At 50.1% G+C, this 15,625-nt stretch overlaps 1 protein-coding gene across 1 annotated transcript; it reads left to right on the top strand.

Annotated features, from left to right (window-relative positions):
• Window positions 1-12,538: 12,538 nt before the first annotated feature.
• Window positions 12,539-15,023, top strand: LOC123344357 (noggin-2-like). The gene has a single exon (XM_044980489.1). It carries the CDS (start codon window positions 13,223-13,225, stop codon window positions 13,865-13,867), a length of 645 nt encoding a protein of 214 aa, XP_044836424.1. The 5' UTR covers window positions 12,539-13,222; the 3' UTR covers window positions 13,868-15,023.
• The last annotated feature ends 602 nt before the right edge of the window (window positions 15,024-15,625 follow it).

The following is a 15,625-nucleotide window of genomic DNA, read 5'->3' as shown; positions in this document are numbered from 1 at the left end:
GGGGTGTCTAGTCTACAGGCAAAGCCAACCACTACCTTTGTGGAGATAAGAAGAAACCTCCCCCTGGGCACACTACTGCATTAGGGGGTTTCATATTTTCTTCTTAAGCATCTGGAACATCCAGGATCCAGGACTAGATGGACCATATATCCAGTCCAGTAAAACAGTTGCTAGAACATAAGGAATGGCAAGAAGATTGAAGGCTGGAGAGATATAGGGCATGGAGATAATGCAGCCAAAATTGGTCTTTGAAATAAACAAAATACAAGTGACAATGGAAGGAATTAACAATAGAAGAAGAGACTGCAATTCAGAATGTTAATAGGAATAGTAGGAAACAATGTGCACGTGTGTCTCTAGAGATGTGGGAGGAAAAGCGTTCCGGGGCATAGCTTAGTGAGATAAAGGGCAGGAGGGACAGAGGGAGATGGAGAACAGTCCCATGGTGGAGAGTAAGTGAAAGACACAAGGAACTAAAAGGCTAGAAAAATATTTAGCAATGAGGACAGGAAAGTAAGGCAGGGCACACAGAGTAGCCTGGTCTATAGAAATGGCGCATATCCAAGGAGAAGGTAAATAAGACTTTCTTTTCCATCAGCCCTTTAGTTGCGAGGACATATTTGAATGTAGATAACATGGGGTAAGTACCATGTGAGATTTAACTGCACTCCCTATCGTGCTGCTGGGGTGCAGTGCCCAGACACCACAGTGGTGTGCTATAGCTATGTTTCTCAGACCACCCATTTTAAATACCCCTCCTCGGCCCAGCTGGTATTCCAGCCTTAGAATTGGTTTCATCCCAAGGCATCAGAGAGAGGATTTCTTCTACCAACAGTTCTGCTACTGAAGGGGAAGATCGGACAGTGAATTATTTCACTGTGATGGAGCTTGTAAATACACAACATTTATTTAAGAAGAAAGGCTGATTAAAATACTGTAGTAACAGAAGCACAAATATTTGAAAGGGAGGAAATTCTAAGTCAGGGTTAAAATTTAACCCACTCCCTTGCAAATGTTTGACACTGAAAATCCATAGTACAGTTTCCACCACACCTTCACTCTTATCCCATGTCCCCTCCCAACATATCATATACTTGTGAGTTACCCAAGTGTATGACGTAGATGTAGTAATGATCTTATGCTGTGATTTCTGTGGGCCTTCATGTGGTGCAGGTATAGCAGTCTCCTTATAGTCTAGTGTCTGAGTTTTATTAGGAGATGAAAAAGTGTGGAGAGTGTTACATTTGCTTTGTACTTTGAATGGAGGATAGAGTTGACAGGGGTCTCCAGCTGACAGTATAATGTTGGATCTGAGATAGTGCTGTTTCTCCAGTGTGTATGGAGGATTATAGATTCATAGAGTCTAGGACTGGAAGGGACCTCGAGAGGTCATTGAGTCCAGTCCCCTGCCCTCATGGCAGGACCAAATACTGTCTAGACCATCCCGGCTAGACATTTATCTAACCTACTCTTAAATATCTCCAGAGATGGAGATTCCACAACCTCCCTAGGCAATTTATTCCAGTGTTTAACCACCCTGACAGTTAGGAACTTTTTCCTAATGTCCAACCTAAACCTCCCTTGCTGCAGTTTAAGCCCATTGCTTCTTGTTCTATCCTTAGAGGCTAAGGTGAACAAGTTTTCTCCCTCCTCCTGATGACACCCTTTTAGATACCTGAAAACTGCTATCATGTCCCCTCTCCGTCTTCTCTTTTCCAAACTAAACAAACCCAATTGTTTCAGCCTTCCTTCGTAGGTCATGTTCTCAAGACCTTTAATCATTCTTGTTGCTCTTCTCTGGACCCTCTACAATTTCTCCACATCTTTCTTGAAATACGGTGCCCAGAACTGGACACAATACTCCAGTTGAGGCCTAACCAGCGCAGAGTAGAGCAGAAGAATGACTTCTTGTGTCTTGCTCACAACACACCTGTTAATGCATCCCAGAATCATGTTTGCTTTTTTTTGCAACAGCATCACACTGTTTACTCATATTTAGCTTGTGGTCCACTATAACCCCTAGATCCCTTTCTGCCATACTCCTTCCTAGACAGTCTCGTCCCATTTTGTATGTGTGAAACTGATTTTTCCTTCCTAAGTGGAGCACTTTGCATTTCTCTTTGTTAAACTTCATCCTGTTTAACCTCAGACCATTTCTCCAATTTGTCCAGATCATTTTGAATTATGACCCTGTCCTCCAAAGCAGTTGCAATCCCTCCCAGTTTGGTATCATCTGCAAACTTAATAAGCGTACTTTCTATGCCAATATCCAAGTCAGTGATGAAGATATTGAACAGAGCCAGTCCCAAAACAGACCCCTGCGGAACCCCACTTGTTATACCTTTCCAGCAGGATTGGGAACCATTAATAACTACTCTCTGAGTACGGTTATCCAGCCAGTTATGCACCCACCTTATAGTAGCCCCATCTAAATTGTATTTGCCTAGTTTATCGATAAGAATATCATGTGAGACCGTATCAAATGCCTTACTAAAGCCTAGGTATACCACATCCACCGTTTCTCCCTTATCTACAAGACTCGTTATCCTATCAAAGAAAGCTATCAGATTGGTTTGACATGATTTGTTCTTTACAAATCCATGCTGGCTATTCCCTATCACCTTACCACCTTCCAAGTGTTTGCAGATGATTTCCTTAATTACTTGCTCCATTATCTTCCCTGGCACAGAAGTTAAACTAACTAGTCTGTAGTTTCCTGAGTTGTTTTTATTTCCCTTTTTATAGATGGGCACTATATTTGCCCTTTTTCCAGTCTTCTGGAATTTCTCCCGTCTCTCATGGTTTACCAAAGATAATAACTAGAGGCTCAGATACCTCCTCTATTAGCTCCCTGAGTATTCTAGGATGCATTTCATCAGGCCCTGGTGACTTGCAGGCATCTAAATTTTCTAAGTGATTTTTAACTTGTTCTTTTTTTATTTTATCTTCTAAACCTACCCCCTTCCCATTAGCATTCACTATGTTAGGCATTCCTTCAGACTTCTCGGTGAAGACTGAAGCAAAGAAGTCATTAAGCATTTCTGCCATTTCCAAGTTTCCTGTTACTGTTTCTCTCTCCTCACTGAGCAGTGGGCCTACCCTGTCCTTGGTCTTCCTCTTGCTTCTAATGTATTGATAAAAAGTCTTCTTGTTTCCCTTTATTCTCGTAGCTAGTTTGAGCTCATTTTGTGCCTTTGCCTTTCTAATCTTGCCCCTGCATTCCTGTGTTGTTTGCCTATATTCATCCTTTGTAATCTGTCCTAGTTTCCATTTTTGATATGACTCCTAGGGGTTGTTTTTGGAAACAAGTTAGCAGTCTCAGGGTAGCTAACCCCATTTTAAATACTGCTTAGAACCTAGTGGAGATGCAGTTTAACATCTTGAAACCTGGCTTAGCTGGCCAGCCCTGAATTCCTCCCTCTAAATAGGTAACTCAATTTAAAAAAACCTTTTCCTCTAGTCCAGACAAGGCCTCAATGGGCCGTTGAAGTGGAGGAATGTTCATGTGTAGATTGATGGCCCATCTGTGGGAGGCAGAGCTGAGTTTGTAATAGAACAGGTGAGTTCTGTGTCCCACGCTGGAGGTGGGAAGAGGCATGGAGATATTGCTATAGGGTAGTTGGAGGTAAGTGGGTACTTGGATAGGAAGAGCCTGTAGATCGTGAACCAGTCAGACTTAAGGCTTTCTCTAGTGCCTTTATTCTGAATCTCCAGACTTCTGAACTATTTTTTTAACATTTACCTGCAGATGAATTATTGGGAGTGTACTCTTCTGGTTGGCTTCATCGTTATGGCTGTATTTTTGCCACACTGTCTGGAAAGTCGTCATGAGAGGTAAGTGTGGTTCTGTGCAGATGTGTAGTACAAGTCATAAACTAGCCCTGTGCATGTCTGATGGTGTTCATATGCTTTAAACATATTGATGACAGCTATATAATATATTTCTACTGGAAAATATACATAACACTAATTAAAACCTTGTGTGCCATGACTAGTCCATTTTCTTTTAAATGAAAATTATGACTTTTGTATTTTTTTGTCAAGTCAAAGAAATGCCTTTCCCATTTTTGCCTTGCCAGGCAATCAGCCTTAATTATCATGCATAAAGAAGGCCTGGAATGTGTAAAAAATATTGGGGGAGAGGAAGTTTGGCTTTTTTTTAAAACTTTTTAACTATCAGGAATATCAAGTCTAATCTTTACTGATGTAGCAGGAAGATCTGGTAGCAGTCTCAGCTGCGGACTGCAAGCTTTCTCACGCCATAGCTGAAGAAGCGGGGATGAATTTCTAACAAAGATAGTTTTTCTCCCAACTGTTCATTTGGGCCTTTAAATTAAAATGTTTGTTAACAGAAACATTAAACAAACCAAACAAAAGAGAAAATGGTTTAAATAGGCTGAATAAAAATCATCCCCTTCTCCATTAATCAGATGGCTAACATGTCTGATGTTGAACTCCTACCAGTAATCCATTTGTCCATAGGGTCTTCCGGAAAAAACAAGGTAACCTCCGACTCACCCAACATTTTCTGTTGGGTCTCCCCCCCACCCCTTTCTTTCTTTTCTTTTTTTTACAAAAACCTTTCAGGCTCTTCTTTATATGTAAAAATAAAAACCTCACACAACCATTTATCCTTTGCAGGATGCCTTTAACTTACAATTTCCTGGGTTTCATTTTTAATTGTTTAAATAATTGCAGAATTCTAAGAAGACATTTCTGTCCGATGTGTATTATTTACAACCTTAACTCACTTTCATTAAGGGCTAGTTTGTGACTAGGACGATGTGCCTGTATGGGGGAGTAAGAACTCTCCTTACACCTCCATACAGACTACCCAGACTTTGAGTCTAAGTGCATGGCAACAAATAGGCATTGTGGCTCTGTTTCTCTGCTCCCCACCCAATCCCAGAGCAAAGAAGTTAGGTCCTCTACTCAACAGGGAAGGAGAGCTAATAACGGATGGCAGCAAGAAGGTCTTAGGTTTTAATGCCTATTTTGCTCCATTCTCAAAAAAGGTTAATTGTGATCAGATACTTAACACAATTAATATTAACAACACAGGAGAAGGAACCCAAGCCAAACTAGAGAAAGAACAGGTTAAAGAATATTTAGATAAGTGAGATGTAAATATTGTTATAAACAATGTCTCCAGGTCCTGATGAAATTCTTCCTAGGTTACTTAAGGAACTAGGTAAAGCAGACTGAAATATTAGTGATTATCTTTGAGAACTCATGGAATACAGGTGAGGTCCCAGAGGATGGAAGAAGGATGAACATAGTCCCTGTCTTAATTTTAAAAAGGGAGACAAAGAGGACCTGGGGAATATAGATCAGTCAGCCTTACGTCGATACCTGGAAAGATACTGGAATGAATTATTAAACAATCAAACAATAAATAGGGTTATAAGAAATAGCCAGGGTCAATTTGTCAAGAACAAATCATGCTAAACCAATCTAATTTCCTTCTCTGACAGAATTACTGGCCTAGTGCATAGGGGAGAGGCAGTAGATGTGATAGATCTTGATTTTAATAAGGCTTGTGACATGGTCCTACGATATTCTCATAAGCAAACTAGAGAAATGTGGTCTAGTTGAAATTACTATATGGTGACTGGTTGAAAAACCATACTCAAAGAATAGTTATCGATAGTTTGCTGCCCAGCTGGAAGGATGTATATGGTGGAGTCCCATAGGGGTCAGTCCTAGGTCTGGTACTATTCAATATTCTCATTAATGACATGGATAATGGAGTGGAGAGGATGCTTATAAAATTTGCAGATGACACCGAGCTGGGAGGGGTTGGTAGCCCTTTGGAGGACAGGATTGGAATTCAAAATGACCTTGACAAATTGAAGAATTGATCTGAAATCAACAAAATGAAATTCAATAAAGACAAGTGCAAAATACTGAGGAAATAAAAATCAAATGCACAAGAACAAAATGAGGAATAACTACCTAGGCAGCAGTACTTCTGGAAAATATCTGGGGGTTAGAGTGGTTCCCAAACCGAATATGAGTCAACAGTGCGATGCTAACAATATAAAAAGGCTAATATCCTGGGGTGTATTAACAGGAGTGTCATATGTAAGACACAGGTGGTAATTGTCCAGTTCTAGTTATAATTGATGAGGACTCAGCTGGATTCCTGTGTCCATTTCTGGACACCACATTTTAAGAAGGATGTGAACAAACTGGAGAGACTCCAAGGGAGAGCAACCAAAATGGTAAAAGGTTTACAAACCCGACCTCTGAGGAAAGGTTAAAAACAACTGGGCATGTTTAGCCTTGAGGAAAAAAGACTGGGGACAGGGAGGAGTCAGACCCACCTGATAAGTCTTTAAATCTGTTATGGGCTGTTACAAAGAGGACAGGGATCGATTGTTCTCCATCTCCACTGAAGGTAGGACAAGAAGTAATGGGCTTAATCTGCAGCCAGGGAGATTTAGATTAGATATTAAGAAAATGTTCTAACTGTAGGAATAGTTAAGCCAGGGGTCTCAAACACGTCACCCGCGGGGCTCTTCTGTGTGGCCCGCCAAGCTCCCCGTGCCCCCCCCCCGCTCTGCATACCTCCAGGCCAGGGGTGGGCAAACAACAGCCCGCGGGCCTAATCCGGCCCAGGGGATTGCCCCCCATGGCGCTGCAAGCCCTGTGCCACTCCCTTAAGCGGCTGGCAGCATGTCCCTTTGGGCTGGAGGGGAGAGGGAAGGAGGCAGAGGGCTCCTGCATTGCCTCGCTTCAAGGTACTGCCCCCTGCAGCTCCCATTGGCCGGGAACAGGGAACCGCAGCCAATGGGAGCTTCGTGGGAGGTACCTGGAGAAGCAGCAGCGGAGCCCTGTGTCCACCCCCAATCCCCCAGCGCCGTGGTTCTGGCTGCCTCCTGGAATGGAGAGGTGCAGCGCAGGGCCAGGAACCTGCCCTGGCCCCGGTGCGTGCCACTGCCACCCCAGAGCCACTCTAGGTAAGTGGCACCGGGCTGGAGCTCGCACCCCACGCCACTCCTGCACCCAACTCCCTGCCCTGAGCCCCCTGCTGCACCCTGTGCACCTCCTGCACCCAACTCCCTGCCCTGAGCCCCCTGCTGCACCCTGTGCACCTCCTGCACCTCAACTCCCTGCCCTGAGCCCCCGCTGCACCCTGTGCACCTCCTGCACCTCAACTCCCTGCCCTGAGCCCCCTGCTGCACCCTGTGCACCTCCTGCACCTCAACTCCCTGCCCTGAGCCCCCTGCTGCACCCTGTGCACCTCCTGCACCTCAGCTCCCTGCCCTGAGCCCCCTGCTGCACCCTGTGCACCTCCTGCACCTCAATTCCCTGCCCCACCCTGCACCTCTCCTGCACCCCCTGGTGACAGGGAAGGGGCAGCGTTGGGGTGGGGACTTTGGGGAAGGGGGTGGAAAGGAGCAGGGAAGGAGTGGCAAGGGGCGGGACCTCATGGAAGGGGTGGAGTGGGGGCGGGGGCAGGGGTAGTGAGGGTGGGGGTGTCCGTGTTGCAGCCCTCGGGCCAATGCACTAGACCTCATGTGGCCCTTGTGGTCATTTCAGTTTGAGACCCGAGTTAAGCACTGGAACAGGCTTCCAAAGAAGGTTGTGGAATCCCTGTCATGGGAGGTTTTTAAGAACAGGACAGACAAATGTCTATCAGGAATGATCTAGGTTTACTTAGTTCTTCCTCAGCACAGGGGAGCTGGTCTAGATCAGTGGTTCTGGCCCTGGCTTTTATATGCAGAAAAACAGTTGTGGCACAGCTGGGCTGTGGAGCTTTTATAGCAGGGGTGGGCAAACTTTTTGGCCTGAGGGCCACATCGGGTTTCGGAAATTGTATGGAGGGCCGGTTAGGGGAGCCTGTGCCTCCCCAAACAGCCAGGCATGGCCTGGCCCTGCCCCCATCTGACCCCCCCTGCTTCTCGCCCCCTGATGCCCCCCCGGATTCCTGCCCCATCCAGCCCACCCTGTTCCCTGATGGCCCGCCCAGGACCCCTGCCCCATTCACTCCCCCTGCTTCCTGTCCCCTGACAGCCCCCAGAACCCTTGCCCCTGACTGCCCCCTGCTGCCCCATCCAACCCCTCCTCTCATTCCTGACAGCCCCCCCGGACCCCTGCCCCATCCAATCACCCCTTCTCCCTGTCCCCTGATTGCCCCCAGAACTCCTGCCCCTGACTGCCCCCTGCCCCCCCATCCAACTCCCCCTCTCCTTCCTGACTGCCCCCCCCGGGACCCCTTCCCCCATTCAACCCATTCCCTGCCCTCTGGCTGCCCCGACCCCTATCCACACCCCCAGGGCCGGCTCCAGGTTTTCTGCCTCCCCAAGCGGCAAAAAAAAAAAAAAAAATCCTGTGGCAGCACGATTGTGCCGCTCCACTCTTCGGCGGCACGTCCTTCGTTCTGACAGGGACTGAGGGACCCGCTGCTGAATTGCCGCCGAAGACCCGGACCTGCCGCCCCAATAGTGGCCGGAGGGCCACCCCTTGGTATTGGCCATGCCAAGCACCTGCTTCTTTAGCTGGTGCCTGGAGCCGGCCCTGCACACCCCCACCCCCTGACCACCACCCCAAACTCCCCTGCCCTCTATCCAACCCCCCTGCTCCCTGACCTCTTACTGCGCTGCCTGGAGCACCGGTGGCTGGTGGCACTACAGCCACACACCGCGCAGCACAGAGACCAGGTCAGGCCTGGCTCTGCAGCTGCGCTACCCCAGGAGCTCGCAACCCATCACCCAGAGCATTGTGCTGGCGGCACAGTGAGCTGAGGCTGCGGGGGAAGGGGAACAGTGGGGGAGGAGCCAGGGGTGAGCCTCCTGGGCCAGGAGCTCAGGGGCTGGGCAGGAAGGTCCCGCGGGCTGGATGTGGCTCGTGGGCCGTAGTTTGCCTACCTCTGTTTTATAGCATGTTGGTGGGTCCTCAGAAAGAAAAAGGTTGAGAGCTCCTGGAGTAGATGACCTCTTGGGGTCCCTTTCAGCCCTGCATTTCTATGATTCTATGATATTTTAATTAGTTGGAAAACGCTGGAGGCCAGATCCTCAACTGGTGTAAGTCCGGGTCTCTCCATTGACGTCAACAGGCCTATTCTGATGTACACCAGCTAAGGATCTGGCCCTGTACCTAAAAATCTTATTTAAAACATTCTTCCATTATATAATTTGATATTATATTGAATGAAGAGTAAAAGTAAAAAAAAAAGGGAAATGCCCTTTTTGTTTGTCGGATGCATCCTGCATCCAGCCATCTCTGATCAACTTATATCCTGCATGGGGCCCACAAATGTCCTGTTGACTTTCCTGAAGGTGCATGGTGAGAATTTGCCTCACTAGTACACCCCATTCCCTTACTTGCCCTGCTTTGGCCCCACTGGGCGACTGGTTACCTCATGCCTTTGTGAGGGAGTGACGGGCACGGGCAAGAATGTTCTTTCATAGTGTCAGCACGGAGGAGCCAGCTGTGTGTCCAATTTTTGGACCACGTTCAATGTTGATGTCAGTGGAGAGCAACGCAGAGGTTAAGGAGGTGAGAAGGGCTTGGGTTTTTCACTATGTTGACATACACCAGCCCTCATGCTCCAACCCCCTGAGCCTACAAGGTTGTGAGTACATGTCTCAGATGAGAGCTTTTTATCCTTAGCCTCCTCCATATTGAAAGGGGGTAAGGAAATGCCTTAACCTAGCTTTACTTTAAGCCAGGAGGTTCCGGGGGAAAGAGGTGTTTCTCTTAAACTGGAGTGATGCTCTGAGCGAGGTCTGGCCCTCGTGTGTTGCAGATCCACAGATACCCACAAATACAGCACATTCAGTTGTGGAGTAAGACTCTCCTTGGGGGTTATGTTCCAGCAACTGTGCACTGGGATTTTGTGCAGGGGAGAAGGGGCAGTCACAGTCTGGTCAAAACTGGACACTGACTCACTACACTGAGCACATTTTAGTTTTGTGCATAGTGATAAAAAGGTTTTGAAGGGGATATGGGCTGCCATGGAGCAGCACTGCAGTTCTGGGGAGGGGAAGGACCAGAATTAGCGCTGATTACATTTGAGATTCCATCTGGCTCAGAGCTTCTCCTCCTCAAGAATCTCTGTGCACCCCTTTCACATGTGACAGAGGCTGAGAGTGGCAACCAAAAACTTTATGTTGCTAAAAAATTTCTGCTTCAAACCCTGGGCCATTCCCATCTGACATGCTCCTATGTGGCAGAATGGCCCTGCGTAGGCCATGTGTATGGGAACCCAAGTCACTGCACGTGCACACTCTCTCCTGCCCTGTGTTTATTGCTTTTTAGCAAGAGAAACAAAAATGGGATCCATGTTCTGTGCAGAAAGAAGCAGTGTGGCCCCCACTGGCTGTGGCTCTCAGATACATCTCAGATGTTTCATTAGAAGACCACTTCTTAAGATCTACTCTTGGACACTTTTCCCAACAGCCTTCTCATCCCAATCCCTTGCCTTCCCTGCAGATGCTCGGCTACTTGAAAAAGCAATATTAGGAGATAATCTGAAAACAAACTCACTAGAACGATGGGTGGTGAGGCTGTTACATCTCCCTAGTTGTATCTGATCTGTTTATTTCCTGTCCTCTGGGGCAGGACATTACAATCCTTGGTACCAAATCTCCCTTCTTCATCTGCAACCCCCCACAGCTCTACTATCTCCAGGTTCCTCTGCAGTTTGCTTCTATATGCTTGTATGTTTGCCCTTCCTCCAATTTTGGAGTCATCCACAGATGTGGTTCTGCTTGAATGTACTCCAGAGAAACACAGGAACACTGAAAGAAACTGGGTCTGCGCTACATGAGACATCACTGCCTGAAGACTGACAGATGGTTCAACATTGCACCTGCCTGAAGTGGCAAGTGCCACAGCCTGAGAACCACTGAACTCAATGATCTCTAGTTCCCAAGTTGGAGCTGTAAAGAGGTACATTTAAGACACCTGTTGGGCAAAACCCAGTGGATTTGTCCTTAATTAGGGAGTGTGGGAATATCAGAAAGAAAGTTCTGTGACATCGCAAGGAAAGAAACCAACTTTCTGTATGGTTTAAATGCCTGCACAAACTGGAGGAACACTCCCTGGGTGTGGGATAATGTGCAGTGTTTGTGTCATCTAGTTGTCTGAACACTATGGATAAAAGTCTGATCCTGTTAAATGATTGATTCTCTTTAAGTGAATGGACTTGCTCCAGATTTACACCGGTGAAACTGAGAGCAGACTTTTGGTCCCATGTGCCCACCCGAAGCAGAGCTTACCGCTATCCCATGCAGTGGTTACTTCCCCAGAGCAGCATAAGCCACTAAATTGTCTGTCCAAAGGTGACCTCATTCAGGGCTGGCCTTCTAATTTGCAGGGTGGAAGAGGGGGTGTGGTGGTGGGAAATCATGCCATGTTTGCTTGCTTCCCTTCTGGTCCTGATGCTGGAAGGGGTCAGGGATCTGGCTTGTAATACTCCCGTGGCCCCGCTGGCAGAGAGGGAGAGCTAGGTCGAATGCATGATGAGCCCTCCAAAAAGAGCGGGGTCACAAGCGTCCATTGCTTGGCTGGCCCATATCTCTCTGCAAAACAGCAGTGTGTGAGAAGCACCAGGTTCAAAACAAGTGCCTGCAGCAGCTCCCAGTGGTCGCCCAGCAGCCTCTGCAGGATTCTCTGACACCTCTGTTTTCGTGTTAACCCTTTCAGTGCTCTCCAGCACATCGAATGTGCCCGGGAGGGCCATGCAGCCAGATGCAAGCTCAGCCAGCAGAGACCTAGCTAGGCCCGGCAGAGGTGCCCTATATTGCCCTGACAGGTCCATCTTTGAGCTGCTGCAAGCCCCGGCAGCAGGGAAAGGGTTGAGTGCGCGTGTGGAGCTGGGCATTAGGACCCAGCGGGCCCCCCGGCGCAGGCGGGGGGCTGTCAATCAGGGAGCGTGGGGAAAGTGACAGCGGTGGGCAGTTCCAGCTGACACCTCGCGCCGGCGAGGGGGATATTTAATTTGGGCTCGCGCGGGGCGCTCGGCAGTGCGCGGCGGCCGGGCAGCAGCTGGGCAGCGCAGAGCGGAGCGGGCACGTGGGTCCCAGCGCTCCGCAGGGCACAGCAGCCGCAGGCAGGCGGGCAAAGGGAGTCGGGCTGCCAGTGCCGCAGGATCGAGGTCCGGGCAGGGCTCCTCCGCCAGGACCGCCCGCGCAGCCTGCAGCCCCCCCCGGTCCCAGCGTGGATGAGCTGCCCGCGGCTCCCTCCCCGTGCACGGAGCGCGCGTTGAAGTGAGCGAGGCACCCCGCAGACTGGCGGGGGAATGGGCAGCTCTGCTGGAGCCTGGGCTCGCTGAGGGCTGAGGCTCGCCACGGGCTGTTCGCAGAGCAGGGGGTGCTCTGGCCCCCACTGCACAGCCCCTCCCGAGAGCTGCTGCTTCATGCGACCCGCGCTGCCCTCGCCGGGCAGGGAGCCCCCGAGGACGGCGCCGGGTCCCTAGCGCGCGGAGCGGAGCGGAGCACCAGCCTGCGTCCTGCCCGGGCCTGGGCAGCGGGGGATTTACAGCCCGGAGCCGCGTGCGGACCTGTCGTGGGCGGGCGACCGACTCGCTTGGAGGATGAGCCCGGGGAGAAGCCTCGGGAGCTAAGTCCGGCTTCCTGAGCCCAGCCATGGGAGCCAGCTCCGCGCCGCTCGCCCGGCGCTGCGTGTCCGCCTGAGGAAGCGCCTGCCCCTGCTCCGATCGCGGGGCGGGGAAGGGAAAAGTGGGGAGCCCCCCTCAGAGCTGCAGCTGTTAGTGCGTGTGCAGGACTCTCCCCTCCCCCTCGCTGCCGCCGGCCGGACCCTGTGCCCGGCTCCCCGTCTATAAAGAGGGGTTTATTCTTGGGCTCCAGTCTCACGCCAAACCCTGTCCCAGCGTCTAGACAAGCTGTCGTGGCTCTAAGTCCAGCTGTCACCATGGGGATGGAGCCGGGGCCGCTGTGAATCTCGTGGAGCCAGACAGAGCGGAGGGAGGGAGCGAGCCGCGGAGGGGGAGAGGCGCCGTGGCCCTTCGGGAGGCTGCTCGCAGGGGCGCAAGGCTGCTCGCCCGGCTGCGGCAGCGGGGAGCCGCCGATGCTGAGTCCCGGCAGCCCCGGGGGAGCTATTTAAAGCCACGGGCCTCGCTGGACTTTGTCTCGGCCTATTTATGACTCCCCTGGACTTAGCAAGGGGCAGCGCGGGGCAGTAGCGAGCGCTCGGAAAGCAGCCCGGGGCGAGTCCCGGCCGCCGCCCGGGGCCTGTCTGCGCCGGCGGGAGCATGAAGGGGCCGCAGAGTCTCCTGCTCTGGGCCGGCTGGCTGCTGCTGCAGCGCGGCTCCGGCCAGCCCTACCTCCGCCTCCGGCCCTCCCCGAGCGACAACCTGCCCGTCAAGGACATCCTGGAGCACCCGGACCCCGAGTACGACCCCAAGGAGCAGGACCTGGACGAGCGGACGCTGAGGAAGAAGCTGGGCAGCAGCTTCGACCCCGCGTTCATGTCGGTGGCCGCCCCGGCGCCGGGGAACCTCTCCAGCCCGGCGCCCCCGCCCAGGCTCCGGGGCTCGGCGCCGCTGCCCGGCGAGCTGAAGAAGCTGGAGCTGGGCGAGAGCCCCTCGGGGCCCCGCCTGAAGCTGGGCAAGAAGGCCCGGAGGAAGTTCCTGCAGTGGCTGTGGGCCTACACCCACTGCCCCGTGCGCTACACCTGGAAGGACCTGGGCGTCCGCTTCTGGCCGCGCTACATCAAGGAGGGCAGCTGCTTCGCCGAGAAGTCCTGCTCCTTCCCCGAGGGCATGTACTGCAAGCCGGCCAAGTCCGTGCCCAAGACCTTTCTGCGCTGGTACTGCCAAGGCTGGTCCAGGCAGAAGTACTGCACCTGGATCCCGGTCCAGTACCCGCTGATCTCGGAGTGCAAGTGCTCCTGCTAAGCCGCGCTGGGGAGCCGCCTCCGCCGCGCTGGGCGTGCCCCCTGCTCGGCGTGCCAGGCTCCTGGACGGACTCACCGGGATCCCAACTGGAGCGAGGGGGCGGTCTCCATTGCCCTGCAGGATCCCAACCCCGTTGCATGGGGATCTCAGAGGATCGGTGCACCAGGAGGCATAATCCAGCCCAGTACCTAGCTGTCTCTCGCAGTGCAAGTCGCCCCCCCCCTTCCCCTCCCTCTCCCTCCCACCGAGACCCTGAGACTGAAAGGACACACACAGAGATGGGCACACGCTCACATGAGGATCTGTTTGTGCGTTTCTCTCCCCTTATTACATCCCTTGCACTGTTTATGGCTTATTGTATTTTAAATGGCAAAGCAAAACTGAAAGGAACTGCAGTGCAGGCCAGAGGCAAAGCTAAGCACTACAATCAGATGTTTATTTTTATACATATATAGCGTTCTAACAAAACAAAACAGAGAGAGAGAGAGAGAGAGAGAGAGAGAGAGGGAGTTACCAGCCTTGTAAATATAGAGATTTTAAAAAGAAGGGGGAAATTGCAGCTGTTTATTATTATTTTATTTTATTATTATTATTATTATTTTATTATTATTTTAAAGACATAGGACCACATTTCAAATCCATCCCACTAAAATCTGAGTACTTCCCTGCAAAAGGGAAGGGGGAAATTTCCAGTCAAGATGATTCAACAAAAAGCCAACACAGAAGCCCTTGAAGATGTTAATTTCTATTTGCTGTATTTTTGTCTTCTTCAAATGTTTCAACTGATCTGCAAAGCTCTCTACGTTTTTTAAAAGTGTTTACTGGTTAATTACAAAGGAGATTTTTTTAAAAGTACAAAGTTATGAAAGAGTGGAGTCTGTTTTGTTGGTTTTGGAATACATATAGTAATGTAGAGATGTTAAAAGAAATTTTCTGTGTACAGTTTATTTATTTTTAATGTTTGTGTATAAAAAAAGCTAGAGATTATGCCAGAAAATATTGGAAATGTTTACTTGAATATTCCTTTAAAAACATATCAGTGTAAATATGAACTATGACTGATCAAAACATTTTTAGCAATAAACTCTATCTCTGAAGAAACAATTACTTATGCACTACAGAGTTCTGGGAAAGGAGATTATGGTGCTAGGTTTCTTGGGGCCCGATCCTGAGCTGGTGTAGCTCAGTATCGCTCCACTAAAGTCAAGAGACTTGCACCACTTTACACCGGTTGAGGATCAGGCTCTGTTTTTATTTAAATTCTGCACCTGGTGAGGAGATGGAGGACAGAAGAGAGGGATAAATGCTGATAAGGGGTAAAATAATTGAAATGTTTTGGGAAGGGAGCAATTGTCTAGTATCTGCATGAGTTTTTCTTCCTTCTTCACTGTGCCTTGTCAGGGTCTCTCTCTTACTCTGTGTCACTAGGATTCTGAGTTTCAGATTTCTCAGGTTCTCAGTGGTGGAGGAAGGGGTAGAGGTTATCGCCTGAAACATTAAAATGCCTGGCAAAATTCAAAAGCCCATGTGTTAGAGCAAATGTTGTAGCTGTTGCTAGTCATTAGCAGGGGAGGGAAGGAGTGGGGGTTGCTCTGGGCCGGGGCCTTGGAGGAATAACTCGAGTGGGGTGGGAACTGGAAATTCTCTCCCCAGTGGAATGTGTCATCTGCTATTGAGTCAGGTGGAGGAGGAACATTCCTGGGGGACTGACCTGGCAGAGGTGCTGAGTGCCTTCAGCTCCCACTGAAGTCATCATTT

The sequence above is a fragment of the Mauremys mutica genome, chromosome 11, assembly GCF_020497125.1.
Source record: "Mauremys mutica isolate MM-2020 ecotype Southern chromosome 11, ASM2049712v1, whole genome shotgun sequence".
Classification (NCBI taxonomy): Eukaryota; Metazoa; Chordata; order Testudines; family Geoemydidae; genus Mauremys; species Mauremys mutica.
Note: the sequence above shows the minus strand (reverse complement) of the source record. Positions and strands in the feature narration are given on the sequence as shown.